We start from the raw sequence: 23,422 nt of genomic DNA on the forward strand, positions 1-23,422 counted from the left end.
AAGAGACATACCTCCAAAACCATATCATCAAGAAAGAACCCACTCTACTCACTACTGCAGACTTTCTGTAGGCTACTTAAAACAATACACTTACCTGATTCTCGCTGTGAACTTCACTCAAACAGTTCCTCTAAGATCAGTTGTGAATTTCACTGTTTGTTAATTTTCCCAGATGCACTTCGATGTCCAGTGATACATGAATTCAAACGGCAACGGCAGTGTCAGTTTCTTTCTATCTCGCTCACCTGCACTGACCTCACCATGTGCTTCCTTTATCTGTTCTTCTCCCTTTTAAAATTGCTGTTGTTTAGACCCTTTTTTCCCAGGTTCCAAAACAATGCAACAGCATATAAAACAGTAATTGCTGCTCCTGGAATTCGAGGAAATCACCTCCAGCACCTAAAATACCTCAAAAAGGAAGCAACTGTTCCAACCAGAAATTTTCCCTGTCCTCCATCTTGGATTACCCAGAATTCTGTTCATTTGTGTAAAATTAAAAGAGGGATCAATGAGTACAGATGTCATCATCTCAGCATAGTACACCCTCACCAATAATGCTGCTGACAAATGTGTGCGCCTCAGAAACGTTTGGAGCTCCAAATGCACATGTAGGCCTATATGTCACATGTAAATGGTCCCAATTTCTCATTGTCAGTGTTGAACAACAGCAGTTTGGCCTCTTTTAGAAAATGTAGTCAAGGGTGTTGTTTTATTGTTTGCTGAGGTGTTCAACATACTTCCTTTAAGAGTAAAGTCAACTTTAAAATGTGGACTTCAAAATGAGAAAAGATGCAGTTGAAACCAAGAAACTGCAGATGTTGTTACAGGTTTTTAATAAAAATCAAAGTACTGGAATATTGTATGTCGCATCTATAATAATGCCTTATTCAAGCAGTGGGCAAAGGATGCTTCAGCTCTGTGGGGTGTTTGTGGTGGTGCATGGATGTGGGTCGGAGGAGCAAAGTGTATGTGTACATATGTGCATGTGTCTGTGTCTAATTTAGAGAGCAAAATTAAAACTGAATTGAGAAGGAACTTCTTCACCCAGAGGGTTCTGGATCTATGGAATTCCTTGCCCAGTGAAGTAGTTGAGGATTCCTCATCAAACGCTTTTAAAGCTATGATAGATAATTTTTTGAACAGTAAAGGAATTAAGAGTTATGGTGAGAGGGCAGCTGAGGCCACAAAAAGATCAGCCATGATCTTTTTGAATAGAGGAGTAGACTTGAAGGGCCAGATGGCCTGCTCCTGCTCCTAGTTCTTATGATCTCGTTACCTTAATTTGTTTCTACAGTTTTGGATAATTTGTCACTTTAGTTAGACCCTTGGCATGCAACCATTATACTTACCGTGTTATTCCAGCCATTTGGCTTGTCTCCAACACCATTTTATTTTTGTAATTATCTCTCTGCCTCAATTAACTGGATCATAGACTATCCCTTCACTCGCTATTCAGCTGTTGACACTTTACTCATATCATCTGATACTTTTGAACACCTGCAGAGATTTATTATTTAGCCTGTTGATATGCCACTAACACCATTTGAACTATCTTTTGATCTATCTGCCAATAAATTCTGTGCCTGTGTCCTTCCCTTCACTTCATCTGATTAAGGAGTGGTGCTCCAAAAGCTTTTAATTTAAAATAAATCTGTTGGACTATAACCTGGTATCTGACCTTGTCCACTCCAGTCCAACACCAGCACCTCTACATCATCAGCCAAGATCAATCTGCTTGTGATAAATAATTGTTTCTTTTTATTGACTACAGAAACCCTGCTTAACAGAACTACTGAGGAACCTTGATTATCCAGCATTTGATAATCCGAATATCGGATTATCCAGCAAGATCGCAAGGTCCCGATGCTCGGCTAAATTATGTTAGCTGGTATTCGATTAACTGAATGAAATACTGTCCGCCTGTGTCCTTCGGATAACCAAAGTTCTTCTGTATCTAAAAATGCACTAATATTGCCAAAAAATAAATGCATAAATGTTATGCAACTCAGCAACTTACCAAAGACCTCTGGTCATAATTTGTAGGATCAATGGAAGCACTGCTGCCTCTTCTGGATTCTAAGTAAGTATGAACTGAATCCATATATGGTGAACTCTTTGGTGTAGGCATTGGTGTAGCAGCAGTATGCATGATAATTGGTGGTGGTATGCTGCTTCGTGAATCCAAATGTCCATTTGATGTCATGACGACCGAATACATTTTTAAATCTGCAAAGAATAGAACAGGTCATAATAAAGGCAGCAAGCCAAAAAGGGAAATTTCTCAATATACAATCAGTAACAGTTATTTATAGTCACTCTCACCAGAAGAATGATCTTTAAATCGTTCACACTCCTCATCAAAATTAGCAGATGTTTTTTCTTCATCTGTATCTGATCTGTTGGCATCACCCTGAAACATTAATTCAATATGTGAAAAGAACTGTCAAAAATAGATGGTAACTTGTCAAAACTAATATAAATTTAGAAAAACAAAATAGGTTAATACTTCCAAAATTTCAGCCAAACAATTACCTGCTTATAGCTTACAGCCAAACCACCTCTCACAAAATAATTACCAAGCTCTAATGTTAAGACTTGCACTTGTCTTTTTTTCTACCCCATCAGAATAAATAATTTATCTCTATCTAATCATCTTAAAGATTTCAACTGGAGTACCCATTGTGGAATTTTTACAGATAACCACACCTGGTATTTTGTGGTATTTGCCAACTTTACTATGATGCGATACTGGGTAAGGGTTGCTAGAGGTAATTTGTAGCCACCAATCCCCCTTTGTCTCACCATTTTCTCCAGTTCTATAAAGAAGGGTTGGTTACACTGGAAAGTTTTTCACTGGAGAGTAGGAGGTTGAGAGATGACCTTATAAACATTTATAAAGTCATGAGGGGTAGAGATAGGGTTAATGGTCATTGTCTTTTGCCTAGGATGGTTTATTTCAAGACCAGGGAGCACATTTTTAAGGTGAGAGGAGTGAGATTTAAAAACGAAATTGGGCAATTGTTTTTACACAGAGGGTGATTCATGTTTGGAATGAACTTCCCCAGAGGAAGTGGTAGATGTGGGTACAATTAAAACATTTCAAAGACATTTGGATAAGTACATGAAAAGGAAAGGTTTGGAAGGATATGAGCCAGGAGCAGGCAGATAGGACTAGTTTAGTTCAGGATTATGGTCGACATGGATTGGTTGACCGAAGGGTCTGTTTTCGTGCTCTATGATTATTTGACAATGACTCTATATTCTTATTCAAATGAAACTTTTCCAGATCCATAATGCTGGTTCTGATAATCTCTTGCTGATTTCTTAAAACATTCGTCACAAACAGGAAGATGTCTCAGGGAGCAATCAGTAAGGAGGTAAGATGTATGGTTGGCACTAAGAAGGGAGGAAGGAGATGAAGAATGAAGAAGCAAGGATTGCGATCCGAAGATGGTTGGTTTAGGTTTTAAGGGAGGCTGTTGTACAAAAGGGACCAAATGAAGGGAAGCAAGTCAAGAATTCCAAAAGCCAAAGTTGTAGTAGCTAAATGCACAGCTACCATTAGTGGACTAGGAGACAAGACAGGAACAGAAGGCAGGTTCTCACTGAAAAAGACGAAGGGAGATCACACAAAGACTAAAAACAAAGTCTTACCTCTGCTTGGAAGCCTTCCACAAGAATAGCAACCAGTAGGTTGAAAAGCACATAGTTGCCAAAAGTCATTAATGCCACAAAGTAGAGGGCAGCCCAGGGTGAGGTGGAGGCCATTCCATTATACAGGACTACATTCCAGTCCTCCTGAGTAAGGATCTAAGGACAAAGATCTTGACATTACCACATGATTATGAAGCTATGGAGTGTGTGAGATTCTGTGTATTTTTACACCAGATTCCTTCCTTTTAGATTAGATTCCCTCCAGTGTGGAAACAGGCCCTTCAGCAAAACCAGTCCACACCGACCCTCCGAAGAGTAACCCACCCAGACCCATTTCCCTCTGACTAATGCACCTAACATTATGGGCAATTTAGCATGGCCAATTCACCTGGCTTGCACATCTTTGGACTGTGGGAGGAAACTGGAGCACCCGGAGGAAATCCATGCAGACACGGGGAGAATGTGCAAACTCCACATAGACAGTCGCCCAAGGCTGAAATCAGAACCTGGGACATTGGTGCTGTGAGGCAGCAGTGCTAACCACTGAGCCACCTTGCCGCCCTCTTTCCTCTTTTAACTTTTCCAAAACTGCACAGTTACCACAATGCTGACGAATCAATGATGTGCTTACCATCAGTTTCTGAATCAGGCATGTGGTACCTACTGTTAACCCTGCCTCTGTATTTGGGTAGGGAACCAGTATTGATATACACTGCCCTGTGTTCTTTATCCAAATTGTTAGAAAAAATTGATTTTGGGCTTATAGTACAGGCACATTTCAATCATCATAGACTTTATGTTATTTACCCATGCGGTATTATTCACCATCTCTGGAGGCAACTGCTGTAGTAGATCTGGTAATAATCATACGTTTATAAATGCAATAATAAATATGCTGATAAAATAAACAATGATAAAATTGTGCCTACTAATAAAAAATGAAATATGTATATTGTGACTAAACAACGGCGATCAAACAACATGCTAAAAATATGTAACACAAAGATTGCTACTGTAAAGAAGAAAACAATGTTATCAGTCACATCATTGATTCCAGATAGCAGCAGCACAACTTTTACTTTAGTGGAATGGCCTTACCTGAAATACAGTGACAATTGCCCACAACAAAGAATCAAAATTCTTCCTGTCTGGTATTGTGTCTCCATTCTCCATCTTCAAGCTGAATTTACATCCAAACAGATGCATGCCCAGAATACTGTGGGTGAAAGCAGAATAATCTTTACAAAATTTAGATTAACATAACAGATACGAGGCAAAAGCACATCACTGCTAACAACCAGAATGCTTTAAAATAAAGATTCTTAGATCACTAAGAACACAGACTTAATCTTTTTTTTGAACTTATCAAGAATGGCTAAAAGGTGAGGCCTTTATTCATTACAGTTTAGAAGAAAGATGGATGATCTTAATGATACACACAAGACTCTAAGGGGCCTTGAAGATGTTGAAGATTTATGGTGAATGGTAAAAGAACCAATGATGACATGAGGAAAGTCATTTTTAAACAAGTAATGGTTAGGATCTGGAATGCACTGGCTGTGATTGTAGGGAAGCAAATTCAATCAAGGCTTTCAAAGAGAATTGGATAATTGTTTCGGGGAAAACATTTTCAGACTTTGAGGATATGATCATTCCATGATTCAAGAAGAAGCTGATAGTGGTCATTCCTGAACAAAGATTCCATTACACTTTATTTATACTGAGGTGATGTAGGAATGAGCTCATGCACTTTGGGAGGAAGAATCAAAAACAGGTCATTATTTAAATAGAAAGAGATTCCAACAAGTAAAGTGGCTAGAGGTTTGGGTGTTTTGGCACATGAAACACAAAAAGCATGCAGTTACAGCAAGTAATTTAAAAATCAAATGAAATTTGGCCCTAAATGATAGGAGGTAAACATTTAAAATAAGGAAATCTTATTACAATTCTACAGTGTGTTGGTACAGTGTACACCTTAAGTACCGTGTACAGTTTTTGTCCCTGTATTTACCTGGCATTGGCAGTTCTTTAAAAGAAATTCACCAGACTGATTCCTGGGTCGAAGGAGTCAACTTATCAAGAATGGCTAAAAGGTGAGGCCTTTATTCATTACAGTTTAGAAGAAAGATGGATGATCTTAATGATACACACAAGACTCTAAGGGGCCTTGAAACAGTCAATATGGAGAAGATGTTTCCAGTAGTAGGGAAATCTCAAACTAGGTGGTCATCAATACAGAATAAGGGGACATTCACTTATAATGGAGATGCAAAGGAATTTCTTCTCCCAGACAATAATAAATTTCTGGAATTCTCTACCCCAGAGAATTGTGTAGACTAAATCACTGAAATTGTTTAAAGGAGAAGTAGGAGAAAGTGAGGACTGCAGATGCTGGAGGTCAGAGCTGAAAATGTGTTGCTGGAAAAGTGCAGCAGGTCAGGCAGCATCCAAGGAGCAGGAGAATCGACGTTTCAGGCATGAGCCCTTCTTCAGGAATTAGGAAAGTCCTCATTTCTCATTCCTGAAGAAGGGCTCATGCCTGAAATGTCGATCCTCCTGCTCCTTGGATGCTGCCTGACCTGCTGCACTTTTCCAATAACACATTTTCAGCTCTAAAGGAGAAGTAGACATACTTTTGAAATCGTAGGGAGTTGACAGAAATGCTGAACTGGCATAAAAGAAAGTTGACGCTTAGGGCAGATCAGCCATGATCTTATAGGCCAAATGGCCTACTTCTGTACCTATTTCTTATGTTATTATGTGATCCATTGAGGACATTGGAGACGAATGTTCCAAGAGAATGTCCTCCTTGATTGGGACTGGACTTTCCTTTGTTAAAGAGGTTCTATGGTTACAGTCAGACTGGCGTTGGGAGAGTGGAATGTGTATTGAATATAGGTGGGTAGCTGAGTAAGTGTCGAGTTATGATGCTCCAGTGATCACGAGTGTGGGACAGGCACCATTGAGCACTTGATCCTTTCCTATCTATCGTTTTCATGTGTTGCAGAGTGAGTAAAAGTTAAATAGGCATGCTGCAATAAAACACATTTTGCTCAATTACAATGCAAATTAATGTTTGTAATCACCTGAAAATAAATATGAACAGCATGAGCAGCATGCAGAATGTAGCCACGTTGTCCATGGTTTTCATCAGAACCACTAACTGGCGTCGCAGTGCAGGCAGGAAACGGACCAGCTTCAAAACTCGGAGCAGCCGGAATGTTCTCAGCACTGAAAGGCCACCATCAGACTGACCAATAATTTCCCACACACTAGTAATAACAGGAAAATAATGTTGATTGCCTTATTTTCAGGATAAGCAAAAGGATCAGTCCCTCCCTAAGACTTCTCTGTGTTCTTGTTTACAGATTAGTAGCTTCTCATGCTCAGATGAATGGGTCAGAAGGTTTTATAACAAAGTGGTATTTGCTCACATAGTTGTAATTGATCGTTATAGAAAATATGTAAAAGCAACTTATGAAAAACCGGGACCAGGCATGAAGAAACAGCTAATGACTAAATACAATGTAACAGTAAACATAACGTCAAACCATCAAATTTAAATATTTCAGGAATGAAATTGCACTGTTCAATTATAATATCAAATGAATTAATTGGTTCAAAATAAACGTGAAAGTGCTTTCTTTAAAAAAGTAGACAAGGGAATCTCAGAAAATATCTTTAGCAATAACATCATATATGATTATTTTACATTATTGATTTATTGCATTGGAACAATATCTAAAATTTGTGATTATTCTTCTTTCCTATCTTTGGAGTTCAAATTTTCTATCAATCTAACATGGCTCTCATTCTATGTTAAGATACAGGAAGTTACAGTCAGATGAGGAGTTCAAGATTGAAGAATAGAATTTGAATGTGAAGAGCAAGGCTTGGAACCAAAGAGAAAGTAGGTCTGGTGATGAACAGAGAGAACTTGAAGCTGGAGAGGAAGCAAATCCAGAAGCAGGTTATTAGACCAGCTCATCTTCCTCCTTCAATCCAAAATGTGGACTGCCAACTTACTCCAAAGAGAGAACGAGTGAGGAAACCAATGACCAGGAGCAGTCATTGAGCACACGGTCACGCAAAGCTACTCCTCAATTTCATGTGCAACATCTCTCTGGATACCTCTGAAATAGAATCAGCAATCTGCTCCATGATGCAACTCAGGCTTATCATTTGATTTTTTATTCAGCACATTTTTGTGCATATAATAGTTCTGGAAGGTTTAATATTGGAGACTACATTAAGTCTCACTCATTGGAGGATGACACACAGACATGGGAAGGGAAATCGAGAGAATGGCTTTGGATCTTGAAGAGAACAGATGTGTCATCTATGTCTCCAAGCATTGACAATATCAACGTAGCTAATGTAACTTGTACCTAATTGCTACCATGCAACAAGTTAAAACTTATTAAGATTCCTTCTTATTGAGACTTACAAGTGGCCATTCCTTTACCACTGTATTCCAAACAATCCCTTAAAATAAGTCAAGGGATGAGGAATGGTTTTAACATTCTTCTGCCTACAACCATTTGTTAAATTGAAGGACATACTATTACATCTGAACACTGAATTTTTTTTTATTAGCCTCTAATAGATAGTTGAAGACATGCTGAATCCCACATGGGGACAGTGAATGACAAACGTTTAATTGCCAACACATTGCTTTAAACCCCAATTTGCACGCAATAGCAAAGTACCTTAACTGAACAAGTAGAAATTCAAACATCTACCAGAAAAAAATATTAACGAGAGAAACAAATATTGTAAACCTACCTGATAATGACAACAATTCCATCAAAAATATTGTATGGATTTTTAATGTAACCAAAAAGACCAAATGCAAAAAGTTTAAGAATCATTTCCAAAGCAAACATGCTGGTAAATACAATGTTGCTGATCTCCAGGGCATTGGTAAGCTCTTCAGGCTGTGAAAAGATTTGAAATGATCTATTAGCAAATCATTTAAATAATTTCATTGATGGATATTAAAAAGAACATTGGTTATGCTTAAATGGTGTCATGATTTAATTCAAAATAATACTAGCCTTGCACTTTGTTGAGTGAAGAAAGTTGAGAGGTGACCAAACTAAAATGTTTTGCATGTCTATAAGATTTGATGGTGTAGAGAGAAACCACTTCTTTTCATAAGAAAGCTCTCAGGAGAACAATAGCAGCATTACATAATGCCAGTCCATAATTATGCTTCCTTAACCTAACAGCAGGGCTTGCTTGAAGAGCTTGTGGAAAAGGTCCTGTATGAACAATTTCCTCTTCACTTTATTATAGCTGCCCCCCTCCCAACTCAAAAGTGAGAACAGGAAAATAGTTAAATTAATGACTCTGTAAATATTTACTATCCATTCAATATTGATTGTTCATTATTTACTTTATGTTTAGCAGAATAATCTGTCCTAGCATGTAGGGTGGAGCTTCTAAGATTTTTAAAGCCTGACATTCTGTTCCATGGGTATATCAGTTACAATCAAAGCAATTACAGGATGGAGCAAAACTATTCAGATGTTGGAGCAGTTTTTCCATCTTGCTGATCAAAGGAAAGGGAAGAAAATCAGTACGACAATCATCTCAGCCAGCCCTTATGATATTGATTCACACAGTTTTACAATGATTTATAATTATATTACAAGCAGCCTTTACACATTAGCACACAACAGAAGAAGCTTAACTATGATTAAACATGATTCAGAAGCATGACGGATAGAAATTAGTGTGTATAAATCCGGTAAGCATTATTAGTACCTCATTGTCAACAGTCAAGCATCACATTTTCAGTCAGGCATCACAGTTTCTTGTATTAACCTAAATAATTTTTTTTATACAACAAAATTTACACATACATATATATTTGTGCACCTCAGCATTTAGGTGATATTTATAGGTCTGTTAAATAGCTTAGGCCATCGTAAAGTCTTTCCATGTGCAATTCCTCTTTAACAACTGTCAGCCTGTGTCAGGTACTAGACTGTACTTATTAAGGAGGAGTGGAATATTGAATCCACTGACACATCTCTCCAAAAGCAGCATTACAATTTTAATCCAAAATTCTGATTAATTATTTGCTCCCAAATTCTGATTAATTATTTCTGATGGTAGCTGGAACACCGATAATGGACAAAATCAACATTTGACTGCAAAAATCAACATTAAAAATGATTGGGATCATTGCTTTGAAACATCACAATATTTGCAATATAAATAGACTAAGTCAGAGAAACTCTGGAAAATCACAATCAAAATTACTAAGGGCTTCTGTTCACCCATTGATTGCACCTAATGATACTCAGCAGATGGATATATTCACATTCTATTAACATGTACCTGGTAATTTTCAAAAGTAAAATCCAAATTTAAACTTTTATAAAACTTATATATTTTTTGTCATGAATATCAATTTTGAGGTTGCATAAAGTCAACAACATAGTTTAAGATTTCTATTCCTTCCTGACCCCACAATAGTAAAACTTTTATAGCTGACGAGAAATATATAAACTAAATTGGTTAATGTAACTATCAAAATGGGAGTTGAAACAGAGATAAACATGAGAAAAAAACTGTGTACTTGTCTGACTAGATATAGTCAGCACTGCTGCCTCACAGCGCCAGAGACCCGGGTTCAACTGTCTGTGTGGAGTTTGCACGTTCTCCCCGTGTCTGCATGGGTTTCCTCTGGGTGCTCCGGTTTCCTCCCACAGTCCAAAGATGTGCAGGTCAGGTGAATTGGCAGTGCTAAATTCCCTGTGGTGTTTGGTTAGGGGTTAATGTAGGGGTATGGGTGGGTTGCGCTTCGGCGGGTCAATGTGGACTTGTTGGGCCGAAGGGCCTGTTTCCACACTGTAAGCAATCTAATCTAATAACTGGCATTACAAAAAACATTCAAAAAATATTCCCCTAGAAATTGACACTTCAAGACTATTTCATCAGAATCGCGTCATGCAATTCTATGAATGTGGCACAAAATGGGTATACTGAACACTAGTGAGAAATTAATCAAGAAGAATTATAACTTTGAATTAAAATGTTATGTGTTAGGTGAGAAAAAAAAGAGCCTAACTATTAAGGTGGATACTGATTTCAGAAATCTTCAGCTGCACGTTTTGTGTTAGATGGAAATGATATAACCAAATATGCTGGCGATGCATATAAATGTCATGAAGTGTTGAAATTCAAAATAAGTCTCATTTTCTCACCAGATACTTGTTAGTTACAACATATAATTTTTAATCCAAAAATGGAACCTTTGGCTTGACAATTAGTCACTCAAAGGAATAAACACTAGCTACATTGTCAACACAATGCACATTTGAATGGAAAGCTCGTGGTGAAATGTCAAGGAAAAGCGTATCATCAAAGACTTTAGATTGAAGAACCTTAATCATCACATGGCAGGTGATGCAGAATGTGTAGGATATATGATAAACAGAGAGTAGAAAGAGTGCTACCAGATGAAGGTCAAGTGTGTACCCCAAACCATGGTCACCAAAAGCCTAGAGATCATTTAAGATAATTTATTAAATTTCTTTCATGTTTTCAAACACATTCTGTGGAAGTATTTTCTACTCCTCGTTACTTTTTCACCGATAAAGCTAATGGAAATAGCAATAACAATTGCAGGGAACTGCTCACATCAAGTGGTAAATCAAATTCAAAATTCACTTGCTAAACAAGCTACAAATTAATTTGAGTAATTAATGAATTTAATTAATATTTCATTAATTAATTTCTGAAAAATATATACTTTGTTTAAGTATTTTGTCTTGCTTTCATCAGGACATTCAGAAGAAATACTGGTGCAAAGAACAATGTCTGAAACGATATAAGAAGACTATCCTGATTGGCTTGTAAATTGAGTCTGATTAAGATTAGTGTTGCCATGGATAATGCACCAGTTAGGTAACAATTGACAATTAAGCTTTGTAAAGTAAGCTAGGCAGGGGTCAAGTCATCAGTCTAAACCAAATAGTAGATGTTGTCTATTTTGTTATGATGTAATGGGTGCAATGTATGTATACTATCATGACTCACTGGAATAGTGTGCTAGAAAAGATCTCTGAGTTATCTGTTAAAGTCACAGCTTAAAACAACTGCTGAAGGAAAGATGAACTGCTTTTCTTCAATTTTAATATCATTTATGACTCCAGAGTGAAAGCCCTTGTGCTTATGGAAATTAAAATGTAGCTATTCAACTTGTTCCCAGCCCCAAGCTGTTCAGTTACCTCAGAGTCAAACATACAGTTATTGGCAGGCAAAACGCTTTTGTCATCAATAACGGGTCACTAGTCCATAGATCAATCGACTTCTTGCTGCCACTTAACTGTATCCGTACTCAAAACTCTTCAGTTCCTGTTCATCTGCAACTATTTCAATTACTGCTTGTTCAAACAGCTGTTTACACAATGCCTGTCACCTGAGTGTCAGCTTACTCGTTTTTAAAACCATGCAGAAATCCTTTAAAACAGGTCTATTTCATCTAAGATTTTAAAAAGCATACAAACAAAAGGATACAGTCCTTTCAACATGTTCTGATTGCCTACAATGAACAAGACCTTTCTACTAATACCCTGTATATGTCATTTCTGGTATCTACACATGTGCCACATTGTGAACCTGACTAACAATCTTAAACTCGAGATTAGAGTGGTGCTGGAAAAGCACAGCAGTTCAGGCAGCATCCGAGGAGCAGGGAAGTTGACGTTTTGGGCAAAAGCGATTCTGTGTAATTCTAAGCACATTCAGGACTATTTATTAAGTATTGACAAATTATGGGATCATGTGCAATGTTGAACATTTTTGTGGGTTTTGGAAACAGGATCTGCTGGGGTACTTCAGCGGTAGCTAAAGGGACATGCTATTTAACATGATCTGCAATTTTTAGGGCATACAGCCTACTTATCTTGTTCACTTGAGCAAGTTGCTGAGTTAATAAATTCAATGAATACTGATTCACATAATGGTGATGGGGCCAGAACACCATCAAGCTGTGCACAAGTACTATGGCTTCCCTGAGTGATATATTGACAAGTAGGCTATACTCAACCGACCACATGGATGTGGCTTTGCTAGCAAATGCAAGGCCTTTATGCTCCTTGCAAATGTGAAGGATTCCTCCACTGTATACATGGAAATCTTGTTTAAAACTGACTGTAGCAAATTGTCCAAACATTTGACTAAAACACGCTGTGTAGCTCAGATAGGATGTAAAGGGACATCACTACTAGATGCCTTGGGTAGCCCGTGCATAGGCAGGTGCATAGGAGTCATGAGAATGAAACGTTACCCAGCAGCCTATTGTTCTTGTGCAAGTCTGAGAAGCACTTTTTTTTAGCTTATCCTTGAGCAAGACTGTCCAATCATGTTGTAAAGCAGGTCAAATGGATATGGATTCAGCATGACATTAAGAATGACAGGCATTTTGCTCTTATAGCCATACCTGCTAAGGATGCCTGTTCTATTCCCACTGTCAGGCTTACAGATGTGAATGGCAAGATTAGCCTTAAGGACTTGCTGTGCTGCCAGACATGTGCACTGTACATAGAAATCATACAGTCACTCAGAATTTTGCAGAATGCATATGCTAAATCAACTAGGTGTGCTCTCAAGGATTTGGCATCTTCAGCAGATGCTGGTTTATGACAGGACAGCTGGGAATAGAGGAGTTGGGAAGTCATGTTGGGGTTATACAGGACATTGGTGAGGCCTCTTCTGGAATACTGCGTCCAATTCTGGTTGCCCAGCAATAGGAAGGATATTATTAAGCTGGAGTGTGTTCAGAAGAGATCTACCAGGATGTTGCCAGGCATGGAAGGCTTGTGTTATAAAGAAAGGCTGGATAGGCTGGGACTTTTTCACTGGAGGGTAGAAAGTTGAGAGGCAACCTTATAGAACAATGAGAGGTCTAGACAGAATTAATGGTCATTGTCCTTTCCCTAGAATGTGGGATTTCAAGACTAGGCGGTACATAGAGTCATAGAGATGTACAGCATGGAAACAGATCCTTTGGTCCAATCCGTCCATGTTAACCAGATATCCCAACCCAACCTAGTCCCGCCTGCCAGCTCCCAGCCCATATCCCTCCAAATCCTTCCTATTAATATACACATCCAAATGCCTCTTAAATGTTGCAATTGTTCCAGCCTCCACCACTTCCTCTGGCAGCTCATTCCATACACACACCACCCTCTGTGTGAAAAAGACGCTCCTTAGGTCTCTTTTATATCTTTCCCCTCTTACCCTAAACCTATGCCCTCTTGTTCTGGACTCCCCCATCCCAGGGAAAAGACTTTGTCTATTTATTCTATCCATGCCTCTCATAGTTTAGTAAATCTCTATAAGGTCACCCCCTCAGCCTCTCCTTATAGCTCAAATTCTCCAATCCTGGCAACATTATTGTAAATCCTTTCTGAACCTTTTCACATTTCACAACATCTTTCTGATAGGAAGGAGACCAGAATTGCACGCTATATTCCGACAGCGGCCTAATCAATGACCTGTACAGCCACAACATGACCTCCCGTACCAAACACTTTCTTCACTATCCTATCTACCTGCAACTCCATTTCCAAGGAGCTATGAACCTGCACCCAAAGGTCTCTTTGTTCAGCAACACTCCCTAGGACCTTACCATTAAGTGTATAAGTTCTGCTAAGATTTGCTTTCCCAAAATGTAGCACCTCACATTTATCTGAATTTAAACTCCATCTGCCACTTCTCAGCCCATTGGCCCATCTGATCAAGATCGTGTTGTAATCTGAGGTAACCCTCTTCCCTGTCCACTACACCTCCAATTTTGGTGTCATCTGTAAACTTACTAACTGTATCTCTTATGCTCGTATTCAAATAATTTATATAAATGACAAAAAGTAGAGGACCCAGCACCAATCCTTGTGGCACTCCACTGGTTACAGGCCTCCAGTCTGAAAAACAACCCTCCACCACCAACCTGTCTTCTACCTTTGAGCCAGTTCTGTATCCAAATGGCTAGTTCTCCCTGTATTTCATGAGATCTAACCTTGCTAATCAGTCTCCCATGGGGAACTTTGTCGAATGCCTTATCACATCTACCACTCTGCCCTCATCAATCCTCTTTGTTACTTCTTCAAAAAAAACTCAATCAAGTTTGTAAGACATGATTTCCCATGCACAAAACTATGGTGACTGTCCCTAATCAGTCCTTGCCTTTCCATACACATGTACTGAGAGGAGTGAGATTTAAGAAAGAAATAGGGGCAATTTTTATTACACAGAGGGTGGTTTGCATTTGTAATGAATTTCCCCAGAGGAAGTGGTGGATGTGGGTACAATTACACCATTTAAAAGACATTTGGATAAGTACATGAATAGGAAAGGTCTGAAGGGAAATGGACCAGGAGGAGGCAGGTGGGACTAGTTTAGTTTGGAATTATGTTCGGTATTGACTGGTTGGATCAAAGAGTTTGTTTACATGCTGTACGATTCTATGACTCTAAAACCATTTTTTAGCATTACTCAAGTTCTGTATTACAAATGACAATTAACAAATTAGTTATTAACTATCAATTAGAGACATACATTAGAGATGTACAGCATGGAAATGGACCCTTCGGTCTAATTCATCCATGCCGCCCAGATATCCTAAATAAATCTAGTCTCATTTGCCAGCATTTGGCCCATATCCCTCTAACCATTCCTATTCCTCTACCCAGCCAGATGCCTTTTAAACGTTGCAATTGTACTAGCCTCCACCACTTCCTCTGGCAGCTCATTCCATACATGCACCACCTTCTGCGTCAAAACGTTGCCCCTTAGATCCCTTGTATATCTTTCCCCTTTCATCGTAAACCTTTGCTCTTTAGTTCTGGATTCCCCCACCCCAGGGAAAAGACTTTATCCATTTACCCTATCCATGCCCTTCATGATTTTATAATCCTCTAAGGTCATCCCTCAGCCTCCAATGCTCCAGGGAAAATAGCCCCAGCCTTTTCAACCTCTCCTTTTAACTCAAACCCTCCAACCCTGGCAATATCCTTGTAAATCTTTTCTGAACTCTTGCAAGTTTCACAACATTTTTCCTATAGCAGAGGAAACCAGGATTGTGCATAGTATTCCAATAGTGACCTAACCAATGTCTTGTACAGCCACAACATGACCTCCCAACTCAATACACTGACCAATAAAGGTAAGCATACAAAATACCTTCTTCACTATCCAATCTATGGGCGACTCCAATTTCAAGGAACTATGAACCTCCAATCCAAGGTCTCTTTGTTCAGCAACCCTCCCTAGGACCTGACCATTAAATGTACAAGTCCTGCCCTAGTTTGCTTTTCCAAAACATAGCACCTCACATTTATCTAAATTCAACTCCATCTGCCACTTCTCAGCTGATCAAGATGCGTCAATGTTGTATTCTGAGGTAATCTTCTTTGTTGTCTACTGCATCTCCAATTTTGGTGTCATCTGCAAATTTACTAACCAATCCTCCTATGTTCACATCCAAATCATTTATATAAATAATTCACATAATTAATATTTATAAGAACAGAGAAGCAGAACAGAAATCAAAACTCCAAGTAAAACGTGAGCAAAAATGTTGTCAGTTCAGGTTTGTTTTCAATAAGATTTCAAGAAGCAATGAAGACAATTTTAATATAAAATAGAAAAATATTTTACTGCTGATATATTTACTGCATCATTATTTTATATTGTCCTGATGATAACATGCAAATTATAGTTAATTAGGCTGGATTACAACAGATTTATAAAGAATTCAGTCAAGTCATATCATATTTCAACTATTACGACATAGTTCAAAACAAAGTTAAAAATCACATAACATCAGGATATACTCCAACAGGTTTAATTGGAAGCACTAGCTTTCAGAGCGCCACTCCTTCATCAGGTGGTTGTGGAGGACACAATTGTAAGACACAGAATTTATAGCAAAAAACAGGCATGGGAGAGCAACTTGTTTCAGCCAGACAAAAGGCCAATGATACCTCGAGAAGTGGCAGTATGATGATGTCACTGGCACTGATGCAATTTTCAGAGATCAATTGAAATTGCTATGTCTAGGAAGTGTGTTTCAAACATAACAAGCCAAAGATGCCAAGCCAAATGCTTAAATTGCCTTTTCAAGTGTCAGAGATATAGAACATGGATATAGACCCTTCGGTCCAACTAGTTCACGCTGACTATGGATCTGAAAACGTAGTCATTTGAGTAAGAATACAGAGTCATTGACATATAAACATAGAGCATGAAAACAGACCCTTCGGTTCAACCAATCCATATTGACCATAATACCAAACTAAACCAGTCCCACCTGCCTGCATTTGGTTCACAACCGTCCAAACACTTCCTATTCATGTACTTATCCAAATGTCTTGTAAAGGTTCTAACTGTACCTGCATCCACCACTTCCTCTGCCAGTACATTCCACACATTTGTATAAAAATGTTGCCCCAATGACCTTTTTAAGCTTTCTCCTCATGATTTTATAAATCTCTGTAAGTTCACCCCTCAATCTCCTACACTCCAGTGAAAAAGGTCTCCCACAAGGGGACATAGCTTTAAATTGAGGGGTGATAGATACAGGGCAGATGTCAGAGGTAGATTCTTTACTCAGAGAGTACTAGGGGCACGGAACACGCTGCCTGCAACAGTAGTAGATTTACCAACTTTAACACATTTAAATGGTCATTGGATAAACATATGGATGAAAATGGAATAGTGTAGGATAGATAGGCTTCAGATTGGTTCCACAGATCGGCCCAACATCAAGGGCTAAAGGGCCTGTACTGCACTGTAATGTTCTATGTTCTAAGTCGCAGTCTGTTTTTATAACACTAACCTCCATTTCCAGTAATATCCCGCTAAGTGTTTTTCTCAATCCTCTCCAATTTAATAATATACTTCCTATAGCAGGATGACCAGACCTGTACGTAGTACTCCAGAAGAGGCCTCACCAACATCCTGTAGGAGCTCAACGTGATGGCCTAGATCCTATCGTCAAAGGTTTGAGCAATCAAGTCAAACATGCTAAATGCCTTCTTAACCACCCTGTCTACCTGTGATGCAACTTTCAAAGAACTATATACCTGAACCCACAGGTCTCTCTGTTCTATAACACTACCCAGGACCTACTACTAATTGTATAAATTCTGCCTTAGCTTATTTTATCAAAATGCAATATCTCACTTTTATCTAAATTAAACTCCATCTGTCACTCCTTAGCCCAATTGATTAAGATCTCTTTATAATCTTAGATAACCTTTCTTACTCTCCACTATACCACCTATTTTTGTGTTATTTGCAAACTTACAAACCATACCTCCTATATTTTTATCCAAACCACTGGTCACAGGTCTCTAAAATGAAAGAAAACCCTCCAACACCCTCTGTGTTTCACCATTAAGCTAATTTTGTATCCAACTGGCAAGCTCACCCTGAATCCTATGATCTAACTTTACCAATTAGTCTACCATGCTGAACCTTGCCAAAGGCTTTACTAAAATCCAAATAAACAACAGCTACTACTCTGCCCTCATCAATCTTTTTGGTTACTTCCTCAAAAAACTCAATCAAATTTGTGAGACATCATTTCCCTCAAACAAAACCCCGCTGGCTATCCATAATCAGTCCTTGCCTCTCTAAATGTATATAAATCCCATCTTTTGGAATCACCTAGAGCAACTTACCCACCACTGATATCAAGCTCACAGGTCTATGGTTCCCAAGCTTCTTCCTACAGTCTTTCTTAAATAAATTGGCCACCCTCCAGCACCTCACCTATGGTTATAGATGATATAAATATTTCTGCCAGTCCTTGAGGCTGAGGAAGAATTCAAGCTAGCAAGCTTCACAAGTCCTTGAATCTCAATCCGTACATCTCAAAACAAACTTCATGGGCTTCTTCTGGCCACAACCCTGATATTACATCCGCTTGGTTTCAGGCAGAGACCATGACTGATTGTTTAAAAATAAAGCACAAGAGTTGAAAAGATTCAAGTCTTTGTGGAGTATGTCACTCCCAGTCTATGCCGTCATTTTCCCTGAAAGCTTTTTGAGTTAAAATTGATCTTGTAGGATTCCTGGTATTCATTAGAAAACACTGATTTCTTCCAACACAATCAAATGGGACATGTTCCAAAATTATAAATCAATTCGCAAGCAGTTAATAATAAGACTACATGGGGAGCCAACAAGAGAAATCAGAAGCTTAATAAATCTATTTCATGCATGAGTACTGTCATTTAAAACAGACTATTGAAAATAACATCCAAAAGTATTTTTGCAGCTTCATTAACTTTGTTAAATAAACAAAGAAGCCTTGCATCAAAAGAATGAGTGCCCCTGTAAAACCTGTCACCTACATTCACTGAACATCTGCCCTGCCAATACAAAGTACGTCAGACTCAACTAGATGTAACTTCCTATGTTGTATATTGCAACAATTACATGTGATAACAAAGTGCTACAAACAAAATTAAAATTGTACTTAACTATATATAAACTAACTGAGTAATACATTGAAATTAAATTTACTCTATATAGGTCAGCTACAGTAACAGAAACATGCAGGAAAATGAACCATTTAAAATTAATTTGATAACACAGTTAAGATTCATGCTAGAAAAAAATTGTGCTCATGGAATGTTAAACTATTGCAAATATAAAATTAATTTATCATGGTTGTAGTTTCCAGCTAATTAAAAATTTATGCTATGAGTCATCTAGTAATGTATTCCCCTTAGACAATACAGAAATAATGAATCTTGTCAGCATTGAATGTCAATAGACTAATTCCTGCTAATCTATATACTTCAACAAATGATATAGTTTAATGATATGCTGCAGCTTTGTTCATTTGGCGATGATTATGAGACCTTTACTATAGCCTGCGCTGAAGAATAAAAAATAAATTGCTGTTAAAAAAAAACTAAAATCCAATGATGAAAAAATACTTGTTTAAAAAAAAGGCTCAATTATTTTGGGTGAGCAATGGGATTGAACACTAGCAGGCTTCTGGACATTATTCGGAATATATCATCTTATGATTGCCTGAATAAATGCCCTGTCCCAAATAAAATTACAATTCAACAATTATGGCAATAATCTTCATTTTAAAATACAAAAATTCCAGGGTTTCTGATACATATGAATTGTTAAAATGTTTTATATATGTATTAATTAACACAAGAAAAAAAGTTTCTTCCAAAATAAAAAAGCTGACATTTTGAAAGCCTGTCTATAAAATAAACTGAACCTTAAATGTTATTGTACTAGCAAGTGTAGACTGAAACTCAAAACGGATCTTCAAATTCAATGACGGGCTATGCTTTTGTTGACAATCATCTCTGAACTGATGGAAGCAGCAAAATGCTGAGAACTACACATAAACAGATTTGTTTGTGAAACAGAGTCAGTACTGGAGGGCTGGAATGGGTTAGATATTTTTAACCACCAAGGGCACAATGTTCAAATAATATCTTTCTAAGCAATGCTACCTCTGAAAAGCCACTAATCAATCACACACTGTATGTGTATGCCAATAGCTCAAAGTCAAAGGGTACAGAATTACCATATCACAAAAGAAAACATTTTGGGGCTAAAACAAACTAAATGTTATAAAAATGTCATACTTGATGTGTTTTATCTACACTTGTGTAAACTGCAGATAGCACAGCAATGGAGTTTACAATCTTTGAGTCCCACTCAGTTGTAAAGTAAAAGAATAGGGGAGTGCCATCAATTTTTCAAGACCAGTTTTTCATTTTAATAAAGCAATGCCAGAAAATACAGAAAAGCATGCATGTGGTGGAAATTACAAACTTCTGGATATGGCTTATGTCATTATTTAATAAGCTGAGGAGGATAACCTGTTACCAGAATGATTGAAACCTACTGTAACTCCCCACTCCCCCATGGCACTTTCCCATGCAATCACAGAAGGTATAACACCTGCTCGCTCACTTCCCCCCTCCTCGCCAACCAAGGTCCCAGACACACATTTCAAGTGAAGCAGTGATTTACCTACACTTCACTGAATCTAGCCTATTGTATTTGCTGCTCACAATGTGGTCTGCCTTACACTAAGGAGATGAAATGCAGACTTGGCAATGGCTTTGCAGGACCCTGCATGAATGACTCTGATCTTCCAGTTGCCTGCCAATTCAATACATCACTATGTTCTCTGGACAATACCTCTGTCTTGGGCTTTCTGCAATGCTCCAGCAAAGTTCAGTGCAAGCTGGAAGAACAGCATTTCTTTTTCCACTTGGGAACGCTGCAGCCTCCAGAAGTCAATATCAAATTCAATAATTTTAGAGCCTGAGCACCTTCTGCCCTGTCCTTATCCCAACCACCACACACTAGACCTTGTTATTACATGGGTCATCGACCACAAACAATCCATTGTCAGCCACTAATGGTGCCCATCTGCAGCTATTGATTCTCCTAGGTTGAACTTGACTCATTTCTTTGTCTGCCCAACTGTTTTTCTCTCACTCGGAGCTCCATCTTCATTAATATCTTTTTCCTCCCCCCTCCCCACCCACCCAATTATCAGCATATTTTCCAAACTTTTCCTATCTAAAATGAGCTCTTAAGATGCTGACTGGACACCTTACGATGGCTGACTGGACCCAAAATGCTAACTCTGCTTTATCTCCACAGATGCCAAATATACTAAGTTTTTCCAGCAATTTCTGTTTTTGCTTATTATTTCCAGCATCCAGCATCAGTTCTTTGATTCAATTGCAAATTATTCCTGTAGAGGGAGTTAGTCATGTTGCTAATGGCAATTCTGTCATTCACTGGTTAATATGTAGTGAATCAACAAATTTGCAATTGAAGAAAGAACAAGACAACATTTTACTTGCAATAGGAGTGCAAGTAAGTGAATTCTGAATAATGATATTTTTAATTCCATTATTTTATGTGGAAGAAAAAATACTAGTTAATGGTAAGGCAGATATAGTCATATCAGTGTCACAGAAATAATTCACTTCACCATATCATAAAACAAAGAGCAAGAGTCTGTGGCAGATTGTGACAGTGCCATCTATAAATGATGGATAAAACTAGTCAATAAATTGTGCATGGGAAATCATGTCTTACAAACTTGATTGAAATTTTTGAAGAAATAACAAAGAGGATTGATGAGAGCAGAGTGGTAGATGTGATCTATATGGACTTCAGTATGGCATTCGACAAGGTTCCCCATGGGAGACTGGTTAGCAAGGTTAGATCTCACAGAATAAAGGGAGAACTAGCCATTTGGATACAGAACTGGTTCAAAGGTAGAAGACAGAGGGTGGTGGTGGAGTGTTGTTTTTCAGACAGGAGGTCTGTGACCAGTGGAGTGCCACAAGGTTCGGTGCTGGATCGGTACCATAAGAGGTACAGTTAGTAAGTTTGCAGATGACACCAAAATTGGAGGTATAGTGGACAGTGAAGTAGGTTACCTCAGATTACAACAGGATCTTGATCAGATGGGCCAATGGGCTGAGAAGTGACAGATGGAATTTAATTCAGATAAATGAGAGGTGCTGAATTTTGGGAAAGCAAATCTTAGCAGAACTTATACACTTAATGGTAAGGTCCTAGAAAGTGTTGCTGAACAAAGAGACCTTGGAATGTAGGTTCATAGCTCCTTGAACGTGGAGTCGTAAGTAGATGGGATAGTGAAGAAGGTGTTTGGTATGCTTTCCTTTATTGGTCAGAGTATTGAGTACAAGGGTTGGGACGTCATGTTGCGGCTGTACAGGTCATGGGTTAGTCTGCTATTGGAATATTGCGTGCAATTCTGGTCTTCTTCCTATCGGAAAGATGTTGTGAAACTTGAAAGGGTTCAGAAATGATTCACAGGGATATTGCCAGTGTTGGAGGATTTGAGCTATGGGGAGAGGCTGAACAGGCTGGGGCTGTTTTCCCAGGAGCGTAGAAGGCTGAGGGGTGACCTTACAGATGTTTACAAAATTATGAGGGGCATGGATAGGATAAATAGACAAAGTCTTTTCCCTGGGATCGGGGAGTCCAGAACTAGAGGCATAGGTTTAGGGTGAGAGGGGAAAGATATAAAAGGGACCTAAGGGGCAACGTTTTCACGCAGAGGGTGGTACGTGAATGGAATTAGCTGCCAGAGGAAGTGGTGGAGGCTGGTACAATTGCAACATTTAAAAGGCATTTGGATGTGTAAATGAATAGGAAGGGTTTGGAGAGATATGGGCCAGGTGCCGGCAGGTGGGACTAGACTGGGTTGGGATATCTGGTTGGCATGGACGAATTGGACTGAAGGGTGTTTTTCCATGCTGTACATCTCTATATCTGTAACACATGCGTTAGCCAGTTTCAAGTGCTTCCATTGAACCATGTGGGAATTCTGGATACAAATTCATGATGTGTTACAATCTCGGACATCAGAATAATGCAACAGAAAGGCTTGCAACCCACAAAGAAAAACTCTTCTTCAGAAAATGAGAAGGTACTATTCCGATTAATTTTAAAGTCATCAATATAAATGTTAAATCTTGAACATGGTAGACCAGTGGTATTCAACCAGTGTGCAGTGGTTCGCTGTGAGAACAGTCCAAATGTGCTGTGACATTTTGTGCAAGGGTAATCAAAATCAATATAAAACAAACATTGTTTTGTCATTAACAATTTTCTATCCAAACAAAATTACTGTTCATAAAACTCATGAAAATTAATTATCGAATTAAATGTGTGGCATTGCCCTTCTGATTCTAAAATGTGAACATTC

The 23,422-nt window shown here is 38.4% G+C and overlaps 1 protein-coding gene across 3 annotated transcripts in view; it reads right to left on the minus strand.

The window, feature by feature from the left end:
* The window catches only part of cacna1ha (calcium channel, voltage-dependent, T type, alpha 1H subunit a), a 274,075-nt gene that overhangs the window by 99,512 nt on the left and 151,141 nt on the right, over positions 1–23,422 (minus strand). For all 3 annotated transcript variants that reach the window (XM_072559908.1, XM_072559909.1, XM_072559907.1), the window contains exons 9-14: positions 8,440–8,591; positions 6,741–6,926; positions 4,753–4,870; positions 3,655–3,810; positions 2,323–2,410; positions 2,018–2,226 (exon numbers count right to left, since the gene is read on the minus strand). In XM_072559908.1, the coding sequence (XP_072416009.1) occupies positions 2,018–2,226; positions 2,323–2,410; positions 3,655–3,810; positions 4,753–4,870; positions 6,741–6,926; positions 8,440–8,591 (909 nt within the window). The remainder of the gene's footprint in view (positions 1–2,017; positions 2,227–2,322; positions 2,411–3,654; positions 3,811–4,752; positions 4,871–6,740; positions 6,927–8,439; positions 8,592–23,422) is intronic.

The sequence above is a fragment of the Chiloscyllium punctatum genome, chromosome 40 (assembly GCF_047496795.1).
Source record: "Chiloscyllium punctatum isolate Juve2018m chromosome 40, sChiPun1.3, whole genome shotgun sequence".
In the NCBI taxonomy this organism is placed as follows: domain Eukaryota; kingdom Metazoa; phylum Chordata; class Chondrichthyes; order Orectolobiformes; family Hemiscylliidae; genus Chiloscyllium; species Chiloscyllium punctatum.